The sequence below is a fragment of the Protopterus annectens genome, chromosome 1.part0 (assembly GCF_019279795.1).
Source record: "Protopterus annectens isolate FY-2018-M chromosome 1.part0, PAN1.0, whole genome shotgun sequence".
Taxonomy (NCBI): domain Eukaryota; kingdom Metazoa; phylum Chordata; order Ceratodontiformes; family Protopteridae; genus Protopterus; species Protopterus annectens.
The window spans coordinates 1859471874-1859493425 of NC_056725.1; the positions used below are offsets into that span (position 1 = coordinate 1859471874).

The 21552-nt window shown below is 41.1% G+C and overlaps 1 protein-coding gene across 1 annotated transcript in view; it reads left to right on the forward strand.

Annotated features, from left to right (window-relative positions):
- Window positions 1-21552, forward strand: part of LIFR (LIF receptor subunit alpha) — a 1345198-nt gene that overhangs the window by 1037822 nt on the left and 285824 nt on the right. Inside the window, exons 13-14 of the mRNA XM_044076229.1 lie at window positions 4203-4279; window positions 4366-4594. Of these exons, the coding sequence (XP_043932164.1) occupies window positions 4203-4279; window positions 4366-4594 (306 nt within the window). The remainder of the gene's footprint in view (window positions 1-4202; window positions 4280-4365; window positions 4595-21552) is intronic.

Below are 21552 nucleotides of genomic sequence, written 5' to 3' on the forward strand. Positions count from 1 at the left end.
AGCTACAAATAGCATAGAAGTACCAAAGTTCAAAATAAAACCTCCCAAACGTCAGCCAGTTAGGCTTTTTACAGAAGAGGATTTCGTGAAGTACGATAAACAAGAGGTCGGTGTAAGCGGATGAAGCTGTCATTTTTAGTTGGAAAAAGTAGATATATTCACTTTTTGGATTTACAGTTACAATAAGTTTTCTTGCTGAAGTTGTTTTAAACTACAGGCTTTTGTTGTGACATGCAGCATTGAAAAAAAAATTAAGGAAGGAGCAACCTGTTGAACAGTGCATTTATGTATTAGTATTGCCAGTTACCACTAATTTTAGATCGGTAAAGACTGTACCCCCACTCCATACTAGCATTGGTTATTATGCACATCATGCATGCCTTTTGTTGGTATTAATTTTTAATCTTAATTAAATATATTGCCAATGTTTAAAAGCAACATGCTTCATTGAAATGCAGGGTTGTAAAGCTGACGTTGAAGACATAAATAGCCAGTTTGTATTTCTGCAGTGTTGCGTCACGGATGTGCTACGGTACAGACAAATACACAGTTTCGTAAACTCATACAGTCACTCACACTTACCTTGGCAGTGCTATTTTGAAGTCAAAATTTAAAGGGGCCTATCTAAAATTCGTGGCACCCTGTTATTTTGAGCCCAAAACTGGAAAGTACCGAGAAATTCTGTACATTTAAGAGGTATGACACACACCCATCCACCCTAACTCTACTAGCCCATAATTAACCCCCACTACTGCAACCATGCTGGCAGACATACATACACACACACCACTGCATCTTCTCTTCAACGTGTCTAACCTACAGGCCTCCCCATTGACTGTAATAGGGTAATGCACCATTTTGGCTGTGTTAATTAACATGGCAAGCTGTGCTAATTTATGTCACTGAATGATTCTCTGAATCACTTCATTGTTTCTTTCCACAGACAATTCCAGGGGAGAGCACATGGCTGAATAAAAGTATTCACTCTCCAGGAATCCCTCTTTAGCATGTAGTACAACCTTAAAGACAGCCTACTGTGACAATTCTACCGGCCATATAAAATCACTGCATTGGGCCTGTCTCTGAATCAGAAAAGGTATTCCTGAATAATTGACATTTTATGTTGGGTTTGCTGCTTGTGGTAGCCCTTTCTGAATCCCTGGGTATATCATTTCTGCATGTGCTATTTACTTGGTTTTCATCTACATTTGCAGCTTCTTGTTTTTAGTGTAGTCTATGTCTGTATCAGGGGTTGTGTTCATTAGCCAGTATTTGCATAGTTTTTGCAAGTTGTATACATTGTTTTCTCGTATATTTCCAGTCGGGCACATTTTAACAATATACTATATTCAGCTGTCACTCTTCATGGCATATCCAAAACCTTATCTTAACTTCATCTTCCATGTCTTGCTTTGTAACGCATCACCACATCTTTTCAACACAAACAGTAAACATGCCCTCATTGTTGTGTCAGCCTTTCCTGTTAACATATTCTTTTTCATAAACTCTCAAACACTGAAGGAGATTAGGGGTTGAGGGGTTGGCATAATGGTAGTGTGTTACCTCACAGATATGAGGTACAGGGTTTGATTCTCAACTTTGAGGGGAAATTTGCTAAGGCTTAAAATGGCTCATAAGGGAAGCTTATTATCTACCTATATTTACCCATGCACAACATAAGTTTCATACTAACATTTTTTCTCACCAGTCATGTTTGCAATTCTCCTCCTTACTTCAAAAATTAAAACCTACTACTCCCTCAGCTGATAAATTACCAGCAGAATACCTCCAAAGCCATTGCCTTCCCAATCTCCATATTGATCAATAGAACTATAAAAGAAGGCACCATTCCATCTATTTGGAAAATCTCACACATCATCCCACTTCACAAAGGTGGTGACTCTACTGAGTTCTCCAACTATCGCTCCATAGCTCTACTCTCTCCACTTGCTAAAATTATGGAGAAATGTATCCACAAACAATTAATAACTCACCTACTTCAGTATAATCTCCTTGCTAACTGCCAACATGAATTCCGTCCATTTCACAGTACTACCACTGCCTTGCTATCTTTTACTAACTCTATCAACAATAATCGTAATAACAATATTCTTTCCTCAGCATTCTTTGTAGACCTATCTAAAGCGTTCAACATGGTTAATCATCAACTTCTCCTCCACCAACTGAAGTCCCTCTCACTGGACAATCTTGCTATGAACTGGTTTACATCATACCTAGAAAAACGTAAACAAGCAGTTCTCTGGCAAAACCATCTTTCTGATCTCCTTCCCACCTCCCTAGGTGTTCCTCAGGGCTCTAGTTTAGGTCCACTTTTGTTTTCCGTTTTCATAAATGACCTTCATCTCTCTACCCCACTCTCCACCTGTATTCAGTATGCTGATGACTCTACTATCATCTTTTCTGCCTCATCCCAAACTGAACTTCATTCTGTCACACAAAAAGCCTTTACCACTATAGAAGAATGGTTCTCCAACCACTGTCTTCTCCTCAACCACAAAAAAAAAAAAAAACTTTTGCTATTTAAACCCTCTCATTTGTCTCCCCCACTTCTTGTTTTACACTTACATCAAACAACAGTACTGGTATTTCTCCTGACCCCACCACCAAACTCCTAGGAATCACAATTGCCAATCAGTTAAAGTTTGACACTCACATAAACACTACAATAAAATTGATTAACAAAAAACTTGGATCCCTTTATAGAATAAAACCCTTCTTGACACCAGTTGCCAGAACCCACTTAATTTCTACCCTATTATACGCTTCCCCAATATTCAACAATCTTTCTACAAATAATCTTAACAAACTAGCTAGAGCATATAACAACATTGCCAGATTTGCTACAAATAATCACTGTCTGAACCTAAAACAACTAGACTGGCTTGAATGACCTCACTTATTACATTTTAACCAACTTATAATCGCCCATAAAGCCCTCTACCAACCCAATAATATCCCTATTCTCTCTTCCCTCATAAAACCTTATAACAACTTGAGAAATCTACGCTGTGCTAACAAAATGTTGATTCACACTTCCTTATCTAACAACTCAGCAGGCGACTCCATATTCTCTAATTCAGTTGGTAAAATATGGAATCAACTACCACAAGACCTTACAACACTAACCTCTCTCCCACTATTTAAAACTAACCTAAAACTTTTCTTCTCCAACCACTGGTTATGTTCTTGTACTAACCCTGCCTAGCTGTTATTCTCTAATCTATCTGCTACCCACATAACCTAATTTTTTCTACCTTAAATCTTTAAGTACCCAATCTATACTCAAATCTTCACTCTTAATTCCTATCTCAGTCACTACTTAGTACTACTTAGTACTACTTACCATGCTCAAAACCTACCAGAGACTGTACTTACATTTCTTTTTGTATACTATGTTATGAATTACTCTATATTAATGCCACCTCCTAATCATTAGCATCAGATCTTTATATATTTTTAAGTATATTTTTTGTTTCTAATATGTATTTTGTGTGTTACTTTTAGTATGTTTTTTAGTATGTTTTTGTTTTGGAGCTTTTCTCCCCGGGCCTCCACTGAAAATGGACACGTATCCAGTTGGACTAGCCTGGTCAACAAATGTAAAATAAAATAAAATAAAAAATTTCCATAAATTGTTAATTCACTTACATTTAATAGATATAAAAACTTTTGTCTTTTACTCCACAGCCTGCCACTTCCCTAATTACTTTTGTCTTTCGTTTGGACTGTAACAGACAATTTGTCCTGTGGCATTCACCACAGAAAATCTCTACTTATAAATCTCTTTAAAGAGTTTTCATAGTGTCTAGACAAAATTGTCTCCCATCACAATCAGTCTAGACATAGATCAATGATAAAAAATGGGGGACAAAACAGAGTATAGTTGGGTGTGTATTATTAAAGTGAAAATAAGGTGGAAAAATGCAGACTTCCAAAACAAGTGAACACTTGGACTTGTGTAGCATTGTGTATTAGTGGGGAGAAGGTGGGTGCTGCTGTTCAGTACATCAGCTGAGACTGAATGTAACTTTGTTCTGACTTGGAGTAGTCACTCACAAGAGGTGGGTATGCAAATGTGTTATACTTCTAATTTTATTATAAAAGTACTAGGTTGTTTTAGTTACTGTTTCACTATACGTATATCTAGTATTTTGGATTTCCTAACAATTTTCCATCTTCAGTCCCTTCAGTTGGGCCGGATGTTTGGCTGCAGATTAGTGGGAATGGACTAAATCGAACTGCGATCATCATTTGGAGGGTAAGCTGTACCTAAATAAACATGAGTGTGGTATAAAAATACATATTTGCCATTATAATTTAACTTTGAATTTGTTTGTTTTGCAGTTTTTGTCCCATGATGAAGGAAATGGAAAGATACTTTCATATGAAATACTGGCAGTCTCTGAAAACAAAGTCCAAGAACATAAACATATTTCAGTTTCTGCATCTGAAAATAGCACACATGTTCCCATAGATGAAAATGAGTATATGATCACTGTCACAGCAAAAAATTCTGTGGGTACATCTCCTGCCTCTTCATTACGGATTCCATCATCATTGTCATCATCTAATGGTAAGTCTGCCAAGGTGTAACTTCTTGAGTAAAGTAAAAAAAAAAAAAAGTTTTGAAAAAAGAAAAATCCCAAGATATTTTAGCTGTTTCTCATACTCAGACAACAGAGATATATTTTTTTAAAAAATGCTTATGCATTAACATTTTCCTGTTTGTTTATTAGGTAATGCTGTTTGAGTGTCAGCTTGTTGTTTACTAATTATTTGTAAAATGTGTTCAAGATATAAGATGTTCATCATGTTTCACTGTTGCAGTCATTACACTTGGGTTACCAGCCGACAGGCTACCTGCAGTCGGCCCGAGTTCCAAAGTCTTGGTCCGGCGTCGGTTGCTGTCGCCTCTTCCCTGACGTCAGTGTGCCAGGGTATAAAAGATGCAACCGACGCCATTTTCTCCAGTCTTTCTTGCCACGCGGTGCCCGAAGCAAAAGCAGTTCGCAAGTGCCGATCGGCCGACTCCTGAGATTTTCGAAATTGAGTTTCAGAACAGAAGTCTTCAATAAAGCTAAGTACCCCGTTGGGGAAACTTTTTCTTGCTCCAGACCAATGTCAGTAAAAGTTAATAATTGTATTTCTTGTGGGAAGCAAATACCTCATAAGGACTTTCACTCTTACTGTATTCCTTGTCTAGGCCCTGACCACGACGTTACTAGTTGTCGGTTTTGTGCTAAATTCAACAAACGCACTATTAAACGTCAGTTTGAATTTGCTTTACATTATTTTGGCCCAAGGTTTAATTACATAATGCCGTTGGAACAACCGACGACCGGAATTTATAAAAAATGCAAACACAAAGAAAAGGACAGGCATCCGAGGTCCAAAACTGACGAAGAAGCCTCTTCTAGGCCATTCAACGGTTCGCCGGTTCTAAGTAAGGTGCTTTCACAGCCCCTGTCACCCGCTACCTCAGAGCCACAGGCCCTATCCAACAGCAACGTGGTGACACCGAGGCCTGTGGAAACTCAAGGTATTGGGCCTATGGAAACTATTCCCTCAGATGGGTCCGGAGCCGCTGAGCAGGCATCGGCTTCTGAGGGTGTTTTCAGACCTTCACAGCTTACAATTAAGCCCACTACAGCAGCCAAGGCTATGTTAAAATCACCATTAAAGACAAAGAAACAAGTACAGCATTTTACTGAACAGTCAACCATGCCAAAGAAACAGATGCTTAAAATGGCCGAAGACCTAGTTACTTTAATCAGGGGTTCCCATCCCCCTCCTGACAAAAGGCCTAGGCACGACACTAACTATGATTCCTCTAACCAGGTTTCTATTTCCTCTGATTCCTCTTCTGACGAGGGATACTCTCTCCCTCCCTATGAGGACTCTGATGCAGAAGAGTCTATACCTTCAGCCTCTCCGCCTGAGGATTATTCTTTTGGGGAAACCCTGCACACCATGAGGGTGCATTTCCATTGGGAGAGCCAGGATTATTCAGAATCCAAGAAAAGGCTCAGAGACTTTCTTTTATTGCCTCAGCACAGGCCCCTGGCTATTCCCCCTGTGCTTGATATTGTTGATGATGTTTTTTCTGAATCCAGTCTGACTCCTGATTCTTTACCCCCTGAACCAGTCAAGCCAGACTGGTACTACAGGGTCCCTGACTCTCACAAATTTCTTTACAAAAACCCTGCTGCAGATCCAGAAACTATTTCTCAGGGTCCTAAAGGGGTTAAGGCTTCCACTGCTAAAAATCCTGTCCCCTAGGATAGAGATTCCAGAGCTCTGGACAGATGGGGAAAAAAGTTTACACTTCTGCTACTTTAGCTGTAAGGGCTTTAAATTGCCAGTTTCACATGCTTAAATTTCAACAGTATCTCATGTCTTTGTTAAAGCAGAAAATGGTTTAAATCTCAGAAAGTCCTGACAGTAAGGAAATGCAGGATTTATTGCATGCAGCTGAACAAGTGGGAAAGCATACTTTACAATGTGGTTTTGATTCATTGGAGGCTTCTTGTAGAGCCGCAGTTACAGGCTCTGTTATTTGAAGGCGTGCTTGGTTGAAAGAACAAAGTTTACCTGACCCTGTTAAAGTTAAATTACTGGATGCTCCACTATAGCATGATACTTTGTTTGGTGTTAAGGCAGAAGAGGTGTTAAAGAAAATGGAGGATAAAGCAAAATCATTGCAGACAGTAAAGAATTTCTTACAGGTTCAACCACCCAGGTTTAGCAGAAACTGGCCTTCAAAAAATTGGTCCTTTCCAGTGTCAGACAGGCCACAAAGAGGCAGATACAGACGCCCAAGAGGCAGATCTCAGCCCCAAGGCTCCTACAGACCTAAACAATGGGGTGCTTCAGCCCCCAAAGGAGGGGAAGACAAATCACAACCTTATAGGAAACAGTCTCAATGACTTCCCTCTACAGATGCCAAGCACTTACCTTTTGGCAGCACCCCTAGGAGGAAAGCTAGCACTTTTCTCAAAAAATTGGCACATAATCACCCAGGACAAATGGGTAATGAATGTTGTTTCTCAAGGTTACAGGTTCCACTTTCACATGCTTCCAAAATCAAGAGATATGCCAAACCTGCCACAGAACCAATGGGCAGAGGCGCAAAAACAAATTGCTGCTCTCATGGACATGGGAGCTATTCAAAAAATACCACAGCAAGAACAGGGGCAAGGATTTTACTCAAGACTTTTCTAAGTACCCAGAAAGGACAAAGCCTGGAGACCAATACTGGACCTGTCAATCCTAAATACTTTCCTGGATGTTCCAAAATTCAAAATGTTAACACTACAGCAGCTTCTACCCATGCTGGGCAAGAAGGCTTGGCTAGTTACTTTGGACCTCAAGGAGGCATACCTGCATGTCCCAATCAGACAAACTTGCAGAAGATACCTCAGATTCATAGCAGGCTCAATGCATTACCAATTCTCTGCAATGCCCTTTGGCTTATCTACTGCGCCCAGGGTCTTCACAAAATGCCTGGCACCAGTAATTGCATTTTGCAGACAAAAAGGAATTCAAATATATCCCTATTTGGACGACTACCTTATTCAAGCATAGAGCAAGGACATTCTGCTAAAGCATCTGGCGTTTGTAAAAAGATTACTAATTTGCCTAGGGTACACAGTAAACGAAAATAAATCAAAACTTGTGCCCTCTCAAGAGATAATATTCCTGGGTGCAAGCTTAAATACAACTGCCCAGATGGCTTATCTCACGCCAGACAAACAGACAACTGACTCAATACTTTCAACTGATGGCAACAAAGACCCAGCTCCCTGCAAGAAAAATTCTGCAGGCCCTGGGCTTCATGGCGTCCTGCATTCTATTAATTCCATATGCAACACTGCATATGAGGAAGCTACAGTGGTATCTAAAAAGTGTTTGGACTCAACATTCTCACAGCCTGGAGACAATCATAACTTTAATTCCTTGCCTACAACAGGAGTTTTGATGGTGGTCCCAGGCCTGTCACCACAACAAAGGACAGCCTTTCACCTTACCCACAGCCAGGCAGACAAAAGCAACGGATGCATCGGATTATGCCTGGGGGGGCACATATGGCAGGGAAATGTATTCAGGGCACGTGGCCCAAGGAACAAATGCATCTTCACATCAATCAGAAAGAGATGCTAGCAGTACAGAATGCCCTGACAGCTTTCAAGAACCTACTACATCCAGGACAACTACTAATAAAGACGGACAATACCACAGTTATGTGGTTCTTAAACAAGCACACATTCCTACTCCCTATGCAGGCAAGCCATGACCTTGTGGAACACAGCACTAACCTATCAGGTACATCTGCATGCACAATTCCTGCCAGAAACAAAAAATACACTGGCAGATGAACTAAGCAGAAATCTCTTGGACCCTCACAAATGGAAATTAAATCCACAGGTGTCCAGCATGATAACAAGGAAATGGGGATGCCCAGACATAGATCTTTTTACCTCCCCTCACAGTTGCCAACTATAGAAATTCTGCACAAGAACTTATTACTCTCAAGCATGGAAAGTGGATGCCCTATCATTCAGCTGGAAAGCTCTGACAGTCTATGCTTTCCCACTAATGCTTCTTCTTACCAAAGTGCTCCTAAATGTCAGACAAGAAAGGCCAAAAATGATCCTTCCTTGGACCCCTACTCTTCTCTGGTTACACCAATAATCTAGCCTCTGCCACCAAACATGGCACACTCATACAATACGCAGATGACTCGACCATCATCTGCTCAGCCCAGTCCCTACCCAAACTGCAAAAAGTCACACAGGAAGCCTTTTCCTCTGTTGAAACATGGTTATCCGATGCCCAATTAATATTCAACCCAAACAAAACTAAACTACTTATCGTCCAACCCATCAAACAGACTCAAAATAACTCTCACTTTAACATCACAGCAAAAGACACCACCACTGTATACCCAACTGAACACACCAAATTGCTAGGAGTGGAAATAGACAATAAACTAAAATTTGACATTCACATATCCATGACCATAAAAAAAGTCCACAAAAAACTAGGAGCGTTATACAGAAATAAGCAATTTCTCACCAAAGCAGCAAAGATTTCAGTAGCAAATTCCTACCTTATCTCCACTCTACTTCATGCCTCTCCCTCTCCAATATATACCAACCTAAGGCAATGTGATCTAAACAAGCTAGAGACCTGCTACAACAAAATCGCCAAATTTGCCACAGGGGCATCCTACCGTAGTCACCACTGTCTCTCACTTGCTGAACTGGGATGGCTTGAACTCCCTCACCTCCTTCAGTGGTATCAACTCTCACTCGCCCACAAGCTAGTAAACCATCCACTAAATGTCCCATCCCTCCTGAATCTACTCCAACCCTATCGCACCACCAGACCACTAAGATCCAGCAACAAAAATCACTTGCAGATCACTAAAGCCAATAACTCTGCTGGTGAAGCACTATTCTCTTGCGCCATAGTCAAATTATGGAACTCACTCCCACCCACAATTATCTCCATACCATCATGCACCCACTTCAAAACTTTACTAAAAGTGCACCTAAAAACATGCTGGCTATGCCCTTGCAACTCCCACTCTAATATCATCCACCCCATCCAACCACTACCTTTCTTTCCACTCCACTAACTACCTTGATTATAGCAAGCTCAGATGCTCATAAGCCTAGTACTTATTATACAGCAGGAACGTCTCATTGTAACATTTGTTAATGTCTGTTATGTACTTCACAGATAAAGATTCTAGTTGTCTACTGATGTACTATGTTCTTCATCTGTAAATATGTTGTAAGTAATTGCTATGTTAAATTGTTAATCGCTATGTAATCCAATGTAACTACTGTCTGTTTATTTTACTGTGGAGCTTTTCTCCCCGGGCCTCCGCTGAAAATGGACCTATGTCCAGTCGGACACTCCTGGTCAACAAATTTAAATAAATAAATCCTGATTGCCCCAGACTGGCCATGCCAGGACTGGTACCCAATCCTAAAGAGCTTGTCTCAAGGCCCAGCTTGGCCTTTACCTCAAATTCCTCATCTTCTGACTCAACAAAACAGTCAGATTCTGCACAGTCAATTCAGAACCTTAAATCTGGCAGCATGGCAGATAATGTAGCCACTCAGACTGCACCTCTCTCTAAAGCTGTTATGGATGTCATTTTAGAAGCCAGGAGGCCCAGCACTAGGAAATGTTATGCAGAAAAATGGAAGAGATTCTGTGCTTGGAACCAGGCACAAGGGCTCGACCCACTTGTACCAAATATACCTCAGATTTTACAATACCTAACTGAGATGCTGGACAAAGACCTATCTTTCTCATCAATTAATATCCATGCCCCTGTCATTTCAGCTCATTACAATACGGAACCTCCTATTTTTTCACATCCTCTACTAAGACAGTACCTCAGAGGGGAAAAAAACATAAGACCCCCAAGGAGAGCACCGGTACCAACTTGGGATCTCAGTTTTGTTTTACAAAAACTCACACTGCTTCCTTTTGAACCAGCCAACACAGCTGATATAAAATTCTTATCATGGAAAACTGCTCTGGTCAAGCAATAACTTCAGCAAGAAGAGTATCAGAGTTACAGGCATTAATGGCTGTGGAACCTTTCATCATTTTTCACCAGGACAGGGTTTCTCTCCGGACAAACCCAACATTCATGCCAAAAGTAGTTTCCAATGTGGCCCTGAACCAAACCATTCATTTACCAACTTTCTACCCAAATCCCCAGAATAAAGGGGAGAGACTACTGCACGCTTTGGATATACACAGACAGCTACGATTCTACTTGGACAAAACAAAAGCTTTCAGAAAAACTGAACAACTATTTGTAGCCTATGCTGCAGGATCACAAGGAAATCCTATCACAAAGCAGACAATTTCAAAATGGATAGGACACTGCATCCGCTTCTGTTATGCACAACATGGCTATCAGTGCCAAAGGTCATTAGGCCACATTCTACCAGACCATCAGCCACTTCAGCAGCTTTCCTCAGATGGGTACCAACCAAAGACATTTTAGAAGCTGCAACCTGGAGCTCAGTGCACACTTTCACCAAGCACTACCACTTACCTCTCTGCTCTAAATCCAGATCAGGCTTTGCCACTGCAGTCCTGCAGGGCCTGGTAGCCTCTCCATATCCAATCGAGACCCAGCCGCCCAACCTCAGCTTTGGGATTCAACCCAAGTGTAATGACTGCAACAGTGAAACACGATGAACATAGTACAGTTGTGTACCTACCATAAATGTAGATGCTCGAGTGTATTCACTGTTGCAGTCCAGGTTATCCACTACACCATCCCCCTTTACTTTGCTGGGACTTCTCTGTACTTCTCAACTCTATACAACCTATGTGGTGTATTTGCTTGTAGCTGAAGGAAATGTTTATATTAGTACATGCATGCTTTTTGCCATAATTTTATTTTTCCAGCCTTCCTATCTGGGGGCACCTGACATCTGGGGCAAGAAAAACTGAAGAAAATGGCATCACTTGCATCTTTTATACCCCTGGCGCACTGACGTCAGGGAAGAGGTGACAGCAACCAACGCCGGACCAAGACTTTGGAACTCGGGCCGACTGCGGGTAGCCTGCCGGCAGATAACCCAAGTGTAATGACTGCAACAGTGAATACACTCGAACATCTACATTTATGGTAGGTACACAACTGTACTTTTGTTTGACCCACAGACATTTCATCTCTTCCCTCTGGTCATCTATGAACTGAGCAAGCCATTCAACTTTAACCATTCAGCATTACGATATCTGAAGGAAAACACATACATTACCCAGCATTGTTGTCCCTTTCTCTACTGGCAGATTTGAAAACAGAATATTTAACCATCTGTCTTCTCTGCCATGCTTTATGTACCTATAACTTTTGCAGTAAATGGATTGCCTGAGATTAGGTGTAAACAGTGATATAGTTGACCTTATGTCCCTGGATACACTCCAGTTTGGCTTAGTAAAAGGAAGAGTGTGCCTATTCACCTTGGTTAAGCTCTTCAAAGGGGTTACCTAGGCAATGGAAAAGGGGCATGCAGCCCACACTGCCTACCTATATCTTTCCAAGACCTTCAGCAGACTCCCCTTGCTGGGATGATTGACAGCTTTTCCCAAGTCACCATAAACCCATACAAGGTTTGCTGGATATATAATTTCCTGTCTGATAGAACTCCAAGTATTAATTAAGGTTGGGGGGTATTTATTGTATACAGAAATATATCAGGAGTTTCACACTGGGATATGTACTAGGACCATTCCTTTTTCTGTATACTTTTCTGACATAGAAGCTGACAACAAGGGATTATAGCTAACCATGTTTGCTGATCATTGAAAATTGAGGGTGGTTATCAAATCCAATTCTGATACTCAAATTCTGCAGCAAGGGCTGTGCCAGACAAATGTTTGGTGTGTTAGTCATAGATTTGTCTTCAGTGCCATGAATTTCCAGCGTAGTTTCCGTTGTTAAATACAGCATCACTACTGATTACCATATTGATATCATTACCCTCAGTTCTGAAAAAAATCATCCGGGATGCAGATACCTGTATTGATAACTGGCTCTCCTTTGACCACCTCAACTTTGTGGTCATTAAAAATCCTTCCATCTTGCACAGCATGCCCTCTTGTGACATCTCTTCAAAGTCTTTAGGAGTTAGTCTTCTACTTTATTCCTCCTTATTAGGACATTCATTGACTATAATGCCCCTTCAGGATGTACCTTGTCAAGTACCTGTTATATTTATTGTTTGTTTTTGTTTTCCCGGTTAGAGCACTGATATCTACGGACCTGTTACACACTCAGCCCGGGAGTGGTGTCTGGTTAAGTGACTTGCTCAGAGTCACACAGCTAAGTAATGGTGTAAACCAACTTAAGAAGGCTGAATGTTTCCACACCAAAAAGCCTTCCAAAATGGCAGCTAATGGAGAAGTGTATCATTTGGACCTCCTCTAGTGTGACAACTGAGAAACTGTCAAACAAACCATTAAAAGCCATACATTTAGGTGAAATTCAGTTTCTAGTTAATAAATACGTTACCTGGATGTCCGCAAAGAAAAAAATCTGGTAAGAGTAAGAAAATATTGTGGAAGGGAAGAACCTAGTGGCTGAGCAGCAAGAAGCAGACTCATTTACAATACTGATTCTTAAGATCAAATTCTTCTAGTAGTCTAGAAGAAGCAATAGACCAGATGCATTTAAAATAAGTGAGACTCTGGAAGAATATATAAAAGCAGATAAAAAATGATTGAAAAAACTAGAAGATGCATTAAGCAGCCAGTCTGCTGAAGTGCTAATAACATCAGATTAGGAAATGTTTCAAAAAATAGAGCTAGACGGTAAAGCACAAGAAGAGACCCAAGTTTTTTTTGAAAAGCCAGAGACAATGAAAGGAGTGGAATCTAGTAACTTTATGAAAATAAAAATAAGTAACTGAACTGGTGTACTATATGATTATTTGTTACTTGAGAGAGTGCATTGTGTCATTAGTCCAAATGTAACTTCTAGAAAGCCACTGAAACCCATATTTGTTAAAATGCAGTTCTGTCAACAGAATTAATTGCTTCTGACAAAACAAGTGGCAAAAAAGAAAACGTTTTGAAAATTGATAGTTTTGGAATGTTAGTGGAAAAAAAAGATTACCTATTCTACACCAGACAGAAGAGGAGTAAGTTATCATTGAGAGGCAAGTGTGAATTTCAACCTACTATATCCGGTGGTTTTCAGAATTGTTTTTCCAGGTGGGCCAAACATATGTATAGAGCCACAATAGGCTGTGGAGGGGATAAAAAGTTTAATCAACAAAACTATATAAACTGTATTTCTCAACTCTCAGCAATTAATGGGGGAGGGGGGGTACAAGGAAGAGACTGTGCCACTGAAACCGCTTCCCTTGTTTCAAGCAATAACTTTGGAGTAGCAGAGAGGCCCATGAACTGACCAGAAATGTCATGAGAAGTTTTTATTTGAACCAAATCCCATTACTGTGCGAATGTGAGCAGTGGGACAAGGGCTAATAGTTAAGTGAATCTGGTGAGTAGTTGGAAGAGTAGAAAGGAAAGAAAGTTGCTTAAACTAGTAAGAAAACTGAAAAATATGAATCTCAGAGGTTCTTCGTGTTTCACTACTGCAGTCATCATATTTGGGTTATCTGCTTGCAGTAGCCCTCAGTCGGCCTAATTAACAAAGTCTTGATTCCTGCGTCAGTTGCTGTCTCTTTTTCAGTGACGTCAGGGGTATAGTATAAAACATGCAGCTGACACCATTACATCAGGTTTTCTTGCCGTGTGGTGCCCGAAGCAAAAGCAGTTCACAAGTGCCAGTCGGCCAACTCCTGAAATTTTCGTTTTCAAGTTTCAGAACCGAAGTGCCCCGTTGGGGAAATGTTTTCTTGCTCCTTACCGATGTCAGTAAAAGTTAATAATTGCATTTCTTGTGGAAAGCAAATACCTCACAAAGTACTGTATTCCTTGCCTAGGCCCTGACCACGACGTACCTTGCTGTTGGTCTTGTGCCTTATTTAACCAACACACTATCCGTCATCGGTATATTTATATCTCTAAATATTTCAGTTCTCAGTTCAATTATCCAGTTATGTCGTCAGTAAGCCGTCCGACTGCCGGCATTCCAAAAAAACACAAAGATTAAGACAGAGACAGGCTGCCTAGGTCCAAAGCTGCCGATGACACTTCTCCTAAGCCAGTCGCCAGTTCACCGGTACTCAGTGAGGCGCTTTTGCAGCCCCTGAAACCCGCTACTTCTGATTCGCAGTCCTCTACTGAGACCCATTCGGAATCCAGTATGCCGTGAGATGCTTCAACTGTGGAACCTGTGGATGTCTCTACCTTGGATGGGTCCGGAGCCGCTGTGCAGGCACCGGCTTCTGAGGGTGTATTCAGGCCTACAGACTTGCATATTAAACCAACACCACCTTCTTCTTTAAAGCCTAAAACTCAAACTATGCCTAGAAAACTGATGCCCAGGCCACATGCTCAGGCCTCTATGCCTAAAAAACAAATGAAAAGAATGGCTGAAGACCTTATAACTTTAATCAGGGAAAGCCAACCATCCTTTTCTAAGAGACCTAGGACTGAATTTGCTTATGAATCTTCTGACCAGGATTCTGATATTTTTGTTTCTTCTGATGACCTGGATTTACCCTTATCTACTTATGAGGATTCTGATGCAAAAGGACTCTATTCCCTCTGCTTCCCCCTCCAAAGGATTTCTCTTTTGGTGAAACCTTGCATACTCTAAGAGAGCATTTCCACTGGGAAAGCCAGGATTTCTCTGATTCGAAAAAGAGGCTTAGGGACTTCTTACTCCTGCCTCACCATAGGCCTTTAGCTATCTCTCCTGTACTAGATATTGTTGATGATGCTTTTTCGGAATCTAGTTTGGCCCCTGATTCTTTGCCTCCTGCTCCCAGAAAACCTGATAGATATTACAGGGTTCCTGATTCTCACAAGTTTATTTTATTTTATTTATTTTATTTTACATTTGTTAACCGGGAAATTCTGACTGGACCAGGTCCATTTTCAGCGGAGGCCCGGGGAGAAAAGCTCCAACATCAAGTTACACAAATACAGTACATCCAGCATAATACACAAAACAGGTTACATCATGTATGCTGAGCATAGTAATATAACAAGAATTAATAAAAACACTCCAGGTAAAAGATATAGAACATGGGTAAAAAGACAATGTCAGTCATACTTTGGTAAGAAAAGAAAATATATCAAGTAAGATTCTACAGTTAAAAGTACCCTTTCAGATGACCAAGCCTACAGGGGATCAGAGCTCCAGCATGTGATCAGAGAGGAATTTGGGGAATTAATAGTAGTATGGGTAGGGTTATGTGATACAAGGGCATAACCATGTACTAAGAAGGTGCGATTTGAGGGAGTTTTTGAATATGGATGTGGAGGGGGCAGTGGACACAGATAGGGGAAGAGAGTTCCAATTTCTGGCAACGGTGTGGGAGTAGAGCACTTTCCCTGCATTATTGTTAGCCTTGGTGATGGAGAGGAGAAATTTTTCACTGCATCTTAGGTATCGGTTTGTAGTATAGATAGTAAGTAGGTTGGATAATGAGGGTTTTTTTTCCAGGATATTTGAGAATATTGTAGGCTGTGCCCAGCTGGTGATAGTTAAGTAGCTGTGGTAGCTCAAGCCATTTTAGTTCTTTTAGTGCAGCACAGTGATGGGTTCTATAGGTTGAGTTAGTAGCAAACTTGGCTATTTTATTGTAGCATGATTCTAGTTTGTCTAGGTCACATTGTCTGATTTGGGTAAAGATTGGTGCTGCGTATAATAGAGTTGAGAGGAGGTGGCTTTGTGCAAGAGTTACTCTTGCTTTTTGTGAGAGAGAGGACTTATGCCTGTATAGGGAGCCTAGTTTTTTGTGTACTAGTTTTATGGTATGTGAGATGTGAACATCAAAGTGGAGATTATTGTCTATTTCAATGCCCAGAAGTTTGGTGTGGTTAGAAGGGGAGATGGTGGTGCCGTCATTAGAGGTTATGGTAAAGGAGAGGGTTTTTATCTATTAGGGGTAAATAGTAGCAGTTTTGTCTTTTGGGATTTAGAATTACTTGGATCCCAGATATCCATTTTCTACTGAGATAAAGGTATCTTGAGTGAGTGTATGTAGGGTGGTGGGAGGCAGTAGACAGATCAGAGTTGAATCATCTGCATATTGTATGAGTGTGGCATGTTGTGTAGAGCATTTGAGGTTATTTGTGAAAATAGAGAACAACAGCGGGCCCAGTATAGAGCCCTGTGGGACACCTATGGTGGCTGGAAGTTGTGTAGACAGAGTTCCTTTCCACTGGACTGATTGTTGCCTGTCAGACAAGTAGCTTCTGAACCAGGCCATAGTAGAGGAGGTGAAGGATAATGATGTTAGTGAGTCTAGTAGAATGGAGTGGGAGACCATATCAAATGCTTTTGAGAGGTCTAGGAAAATGGCTGATACATATTTGTTATCATTCCTGTGAAGGTTTATATAATTAGTGAAAGATAAAAGGGCTGTGGTAGTGCTGTGATGTGGAAGGAAACCATGTTGTGTGGTAGATAGTAGATTGTGTGTGTTAAGAAATGTCATCACTTGCAAGTGGATGCATTTCTCAAGCATTTTGGATAAGGGGCAAAGGATGGCAATAGGTCGGTAGTTGGAGAATTCATAAGAATTACCTCCTTTATGGAGAGGAATGATGCGAGATACTTTCCAGAGTTTGGATATGTAGGATTCTAGTATGGAGCGGTTGATAAGGATGGAGACAGGATATGATAAGGAGTCACTAGCCATTTTTAGGTATGCAGCAGGTATGTTATCAGCTGCTAGTGTGGTTGGCTTTAGTTTTAGGAGGAGTTTTTTGATAGTTGAGGTGGGCACTGGTGATAGGCTGAAAGAGGGAGTGGTGTGGAATAGGTTAGGTTGTGACTGAGCTAGACTGTTTTTGGTTATTTGACTGGACAGGGCTAAGATGGATTTAGTAAAATGGTTATTAAATTGAGAAGCTATGTCTAGGGTATTGTTAGTAGAGATGGGTGCTGGGGTTGTGGTTTTGCCTGGCTTTAGTAGGGAGTTAATGGCATACCAGAATTTTTGTGGACTATTTGAATATTTCCTTTGGGCGCTAAGAAAATAGTTTTGTTTGTTTATTTTGGATTCAGCCTTGGCCTTGTTTCTAAGCTGTTGATAGTATTGTCTGGAGCTAGGGGTTTTGTCAGTTTTCCAGATTTTCCAGGCTTTATCTCTAGCTTTTAGTAAGGCTCTGGTGTCTCTATTTAGCCAGGGTGCGTAGTTGGCTTTAACTCTGATCTTTCTGCTGGGAGCTAGACTATTAAGGATGTTAGAGAAGGTTGTATTGAAGTAGTCTACTGCCTGGTCTAACCCGAGTGTCCGTAGTGGTTCCCAGTTGCAGTGGCTTAGGACAGTATTTAGGTATCGTGGGGTAAGGTTACGGTCATCTCGTACAAATTTGTAGACTACTGGTTTGGGGTGATTGGAGTGTTTCTGGAGTAGGAAGGTGGGGAGATGATCACTTAAGTCATCTGGGAAGCAGCCTACTGTATAGTTTTGTTTGGGATAGTTGGTTAGTGTCCAGTCCAGTATGGATTCTCTCTTTGTTTTCTCATCTATTCTAGTTGGTTCTTTAATTAGTTGAGAGAACCTATATAGATTGATATGTGTAGAGGGGCTGCTGGAGTTACAGGTTGCCCAGTCAGTGTTGAGGTCTCCTAGTAGGATCGTTTCCTGAGGTAGATTGTCCTTTGTCCAGTGTAGGATGTCTTCTATTATGAGCGAGTTGTTGCCTGGAGGTATATAGCAGCATATTATATTAATCTTCTTGGTGTTTCTTATGGATAGGACAGAAAACAGGACTTCAGCAGTTTGAAAAGTGGGTGGTGTTGTGTGCAGTAGCTGGAGGTTAAGGGTGTTTTTAAAGAGAATGGCTACTCCTCCTCCTTTCCTGTTTGTTCTATCAGATCTAAGTGTATTATACCCTGGGGAAGAAAGACTTCATCTTGGATACTGGGTTTAAGCCAGGTTTCTGTAATGGTGAGTATATCGGGGTGGTAGTGGGTTATGAATGCATGTAGGTCTGTTAGCTTGTTGGTAATACTTCTTATGTTGAGATTTAGGATTAGCAGGTCAGATGTTTGTCTGGCTGAGAGAGGACCTGGATTTGGGTGAATGTCACCAGAGGTTAGCAGAATTTGTAGGAGTGTCAGTATGTGTTTTTTAATATTAATTGTTTGCGAGCTTGGTCTATGAGAGTTTTTCTTAGTGTGATGAGATGGTGTAATTTTTGTTAGTGAGTAATATGTAGTTGTAAGATTTATGATTGTAGGGCAGATGTAGAAGTCTGAGTGAGTTTGAGAGGGTGGGCTAGTGTGGGTAGTGTGATAGCAGTTGTGCAACGGTAGATCTGTTTGTAAGGAAGTTAGGAAGGTTAGTGATAGTAGAGCTAGTGATAGGGATGTGAGTGTGGGTAACATGATACTACTTTGAGTGAGAAGTACAACTAGGATTCCTGGTTGGTTGTGTGTGAGAGTAGAGTTGTGTTGCCTGGGAATGTGTTTTGGGAGTGGGATCAGTGTGGGATGTAATTGGATTGGGGGGTGGGGGGCGGTAGGATGAGTGGGTTGGGCTAGTTGTTAGGGAATTAGGGGTTGGACTACTGGTCAGGTGATTGGGGGTCAGAATAAAAGTAGAAGTAGTGGGGGCGGGAGGGGAGCGGAGCAAGCCCGAGCGCAGCGGGCTAACACCGACTCTAAGTGTTTCTTTAGGCTTTGGTAAGTATGTAATGTTAGCTTAAATTGTAATATGTTCAACTGAAATTTTAACTGTAATGTAATATGTTTGCACGAAGGTATAGACTATGATATGGGCACAGAGTATAATCTTCTGACATTCTTAAAAGCATATAGAATTAAAGCTGGGGTTAGTTACAGATGAAACAGGAGAGGAAATGAAATGCTCTTTTATAGATTTGAGTATTTCTCAAAAGAAACTTGACTTTAGTTGGGGGGGGGGGCACTAACTGGAGAGCAATATACAACTGTTTAGTCCTGGTTTTAAAAACTTATTGCGGATCATGAGACTATTTCACAGGAGCCCAAGGGCATTAAGGCTTCTACTGCCAAAAATCCTACCCCTTCTGATAGAAACTCCAGGGCAGTGGATAGATGGGGTAAGAAGTATACACTTCTGCAACCTTGGCTGTTAGGGCCTTAAACTGTCAGTTTCATATGTTAAAGTATCAACAACATATTATTGGCTTGCTTAAACAGAAAATTATGTTGATTCCTGACTGTGCTGAAAATAAGGATTTACAGGATTTAATGCATTCTGCTGAACAGGTTGGAAAACATACTTTGCAATGAGGGTTTGATTCATTAGAGGCCTCTTGCAGGGCTGTTGTCACTGGGTCTGTACTTAAAAGGCATGCTTGGCTTAAGGAGCAATCTTTTCCTGATCATCTTAAGGTTAAATTGTTGGATGCTCCTTTAAATCAGGACCGCCTGTTTGGCAACAAGGCTGAGGAAGTTCTTAAAAAGATGGAAGATAAAGCTAAATCTATGCAAACTGTTAAAGATTTCTTACAAGTTCAGCCTCCAAGATCTAGTAGGCATCAGCCCTCTAAGATTTGGTCTTTTCCTGCCTCTTCCAGACTTCTCAATCCAAACCCAGACCCGGAAGAAACCCCAGGTTTCAGTCCCAGGGTACGCACAAGACTAAGCAGTGGGGGGCTTCCGCTTCCAAATCTGGGAGTAGTAAGTCTCCCCCTTATGGAAAGCTGCCTCAATGACTTGACTTTAAAACTTCCAAGCACTTCTCAACTGACTGCTCCTTTAGGGGGAAAGATTGGTTTGCAGGCCAAAAACTGGAAACTCATTACCCAGGACAAATGGGTTTTAAATATAGTGTCCCAAGGATACAGATTTCACTTCCACATGTTACCAACCCCAAATGGTTGGCCAGATCGCCCCCCAAATCAGTGTGCAGAGGCTCAAAAGCAAGTAGTCTCTCTTTTAAGCATAATGGCTATTCAAACTGTACCAGAAGAGAAAAAAGGACAAGGTTTTTCAAGACTTTTCCTGGTATCCCGAAAAGACAATTCATGGCGTCCTATCCTGGACCTGTCTACTCTAAACACCTTTTTGGTGATTCCAAAATTCAAGATGCTGACTCTTCACCAGTTGCTTCCTATGCTAGGAAAAGATGCCTGGATGGCAACACTCCATTTAAAGGAAGCATACCTGCACGTCCCAATCAGGGAATCTTGCAGAAGATACCTACGCTTCAAAGCAGGCTACAAGCACTGTCAGTTCTCTGCACTGCCCTTTGGCTTATCTACTGCACCCAGGGTATTCACAAAGTGCCTAGCTCCAGTCATTGCATTTTGCAGGCAAAGAAATATTCAAATATACCCATACCTGGATGATTGTCTAATTCAGGCAGAAAGCCAGGGCATACTTTTGAATTATCTGGCTTTTGTACAAAGGGTGCTAACTTGTCTGGGGTACACTATAAACGAAAAGAAATCACACCTGGTACCCTGTCAACAAATTATATTCCTGGGAGCAAGCTTGAATACAACTTCCCAGATGGCTTTTCTCATGCCAGAGAAACAAATCCATCTGACAACCTACTTCAAACTAGTGGCCACAAAAACCCTGTTATCTGCAAGGCAAATATTACAAGCCTTGAGGTTCATGGCCTCCTGCATTCTTTTAATTCCATATGCAAGACTGCATATGAGGAAACTATAATGGTATCTAAAAAGCCTATGGTGTCAACATTCTTGTTAACAGGCTTGCCACCTAAACAAGGGACTACCATTCACTCTACCCCCTGCCACCCAAACTCTAATAACAGACGCATCAGACTATGCATGGGGGGCTCACCAGGCAGGGAAGTGCATTCAGGGCAAATGGAACCCAAGTCAAATGCACCTGCATATCAATCAAAAAGAAATGTTAGCTGTCCAGAATGCTCTGACAGC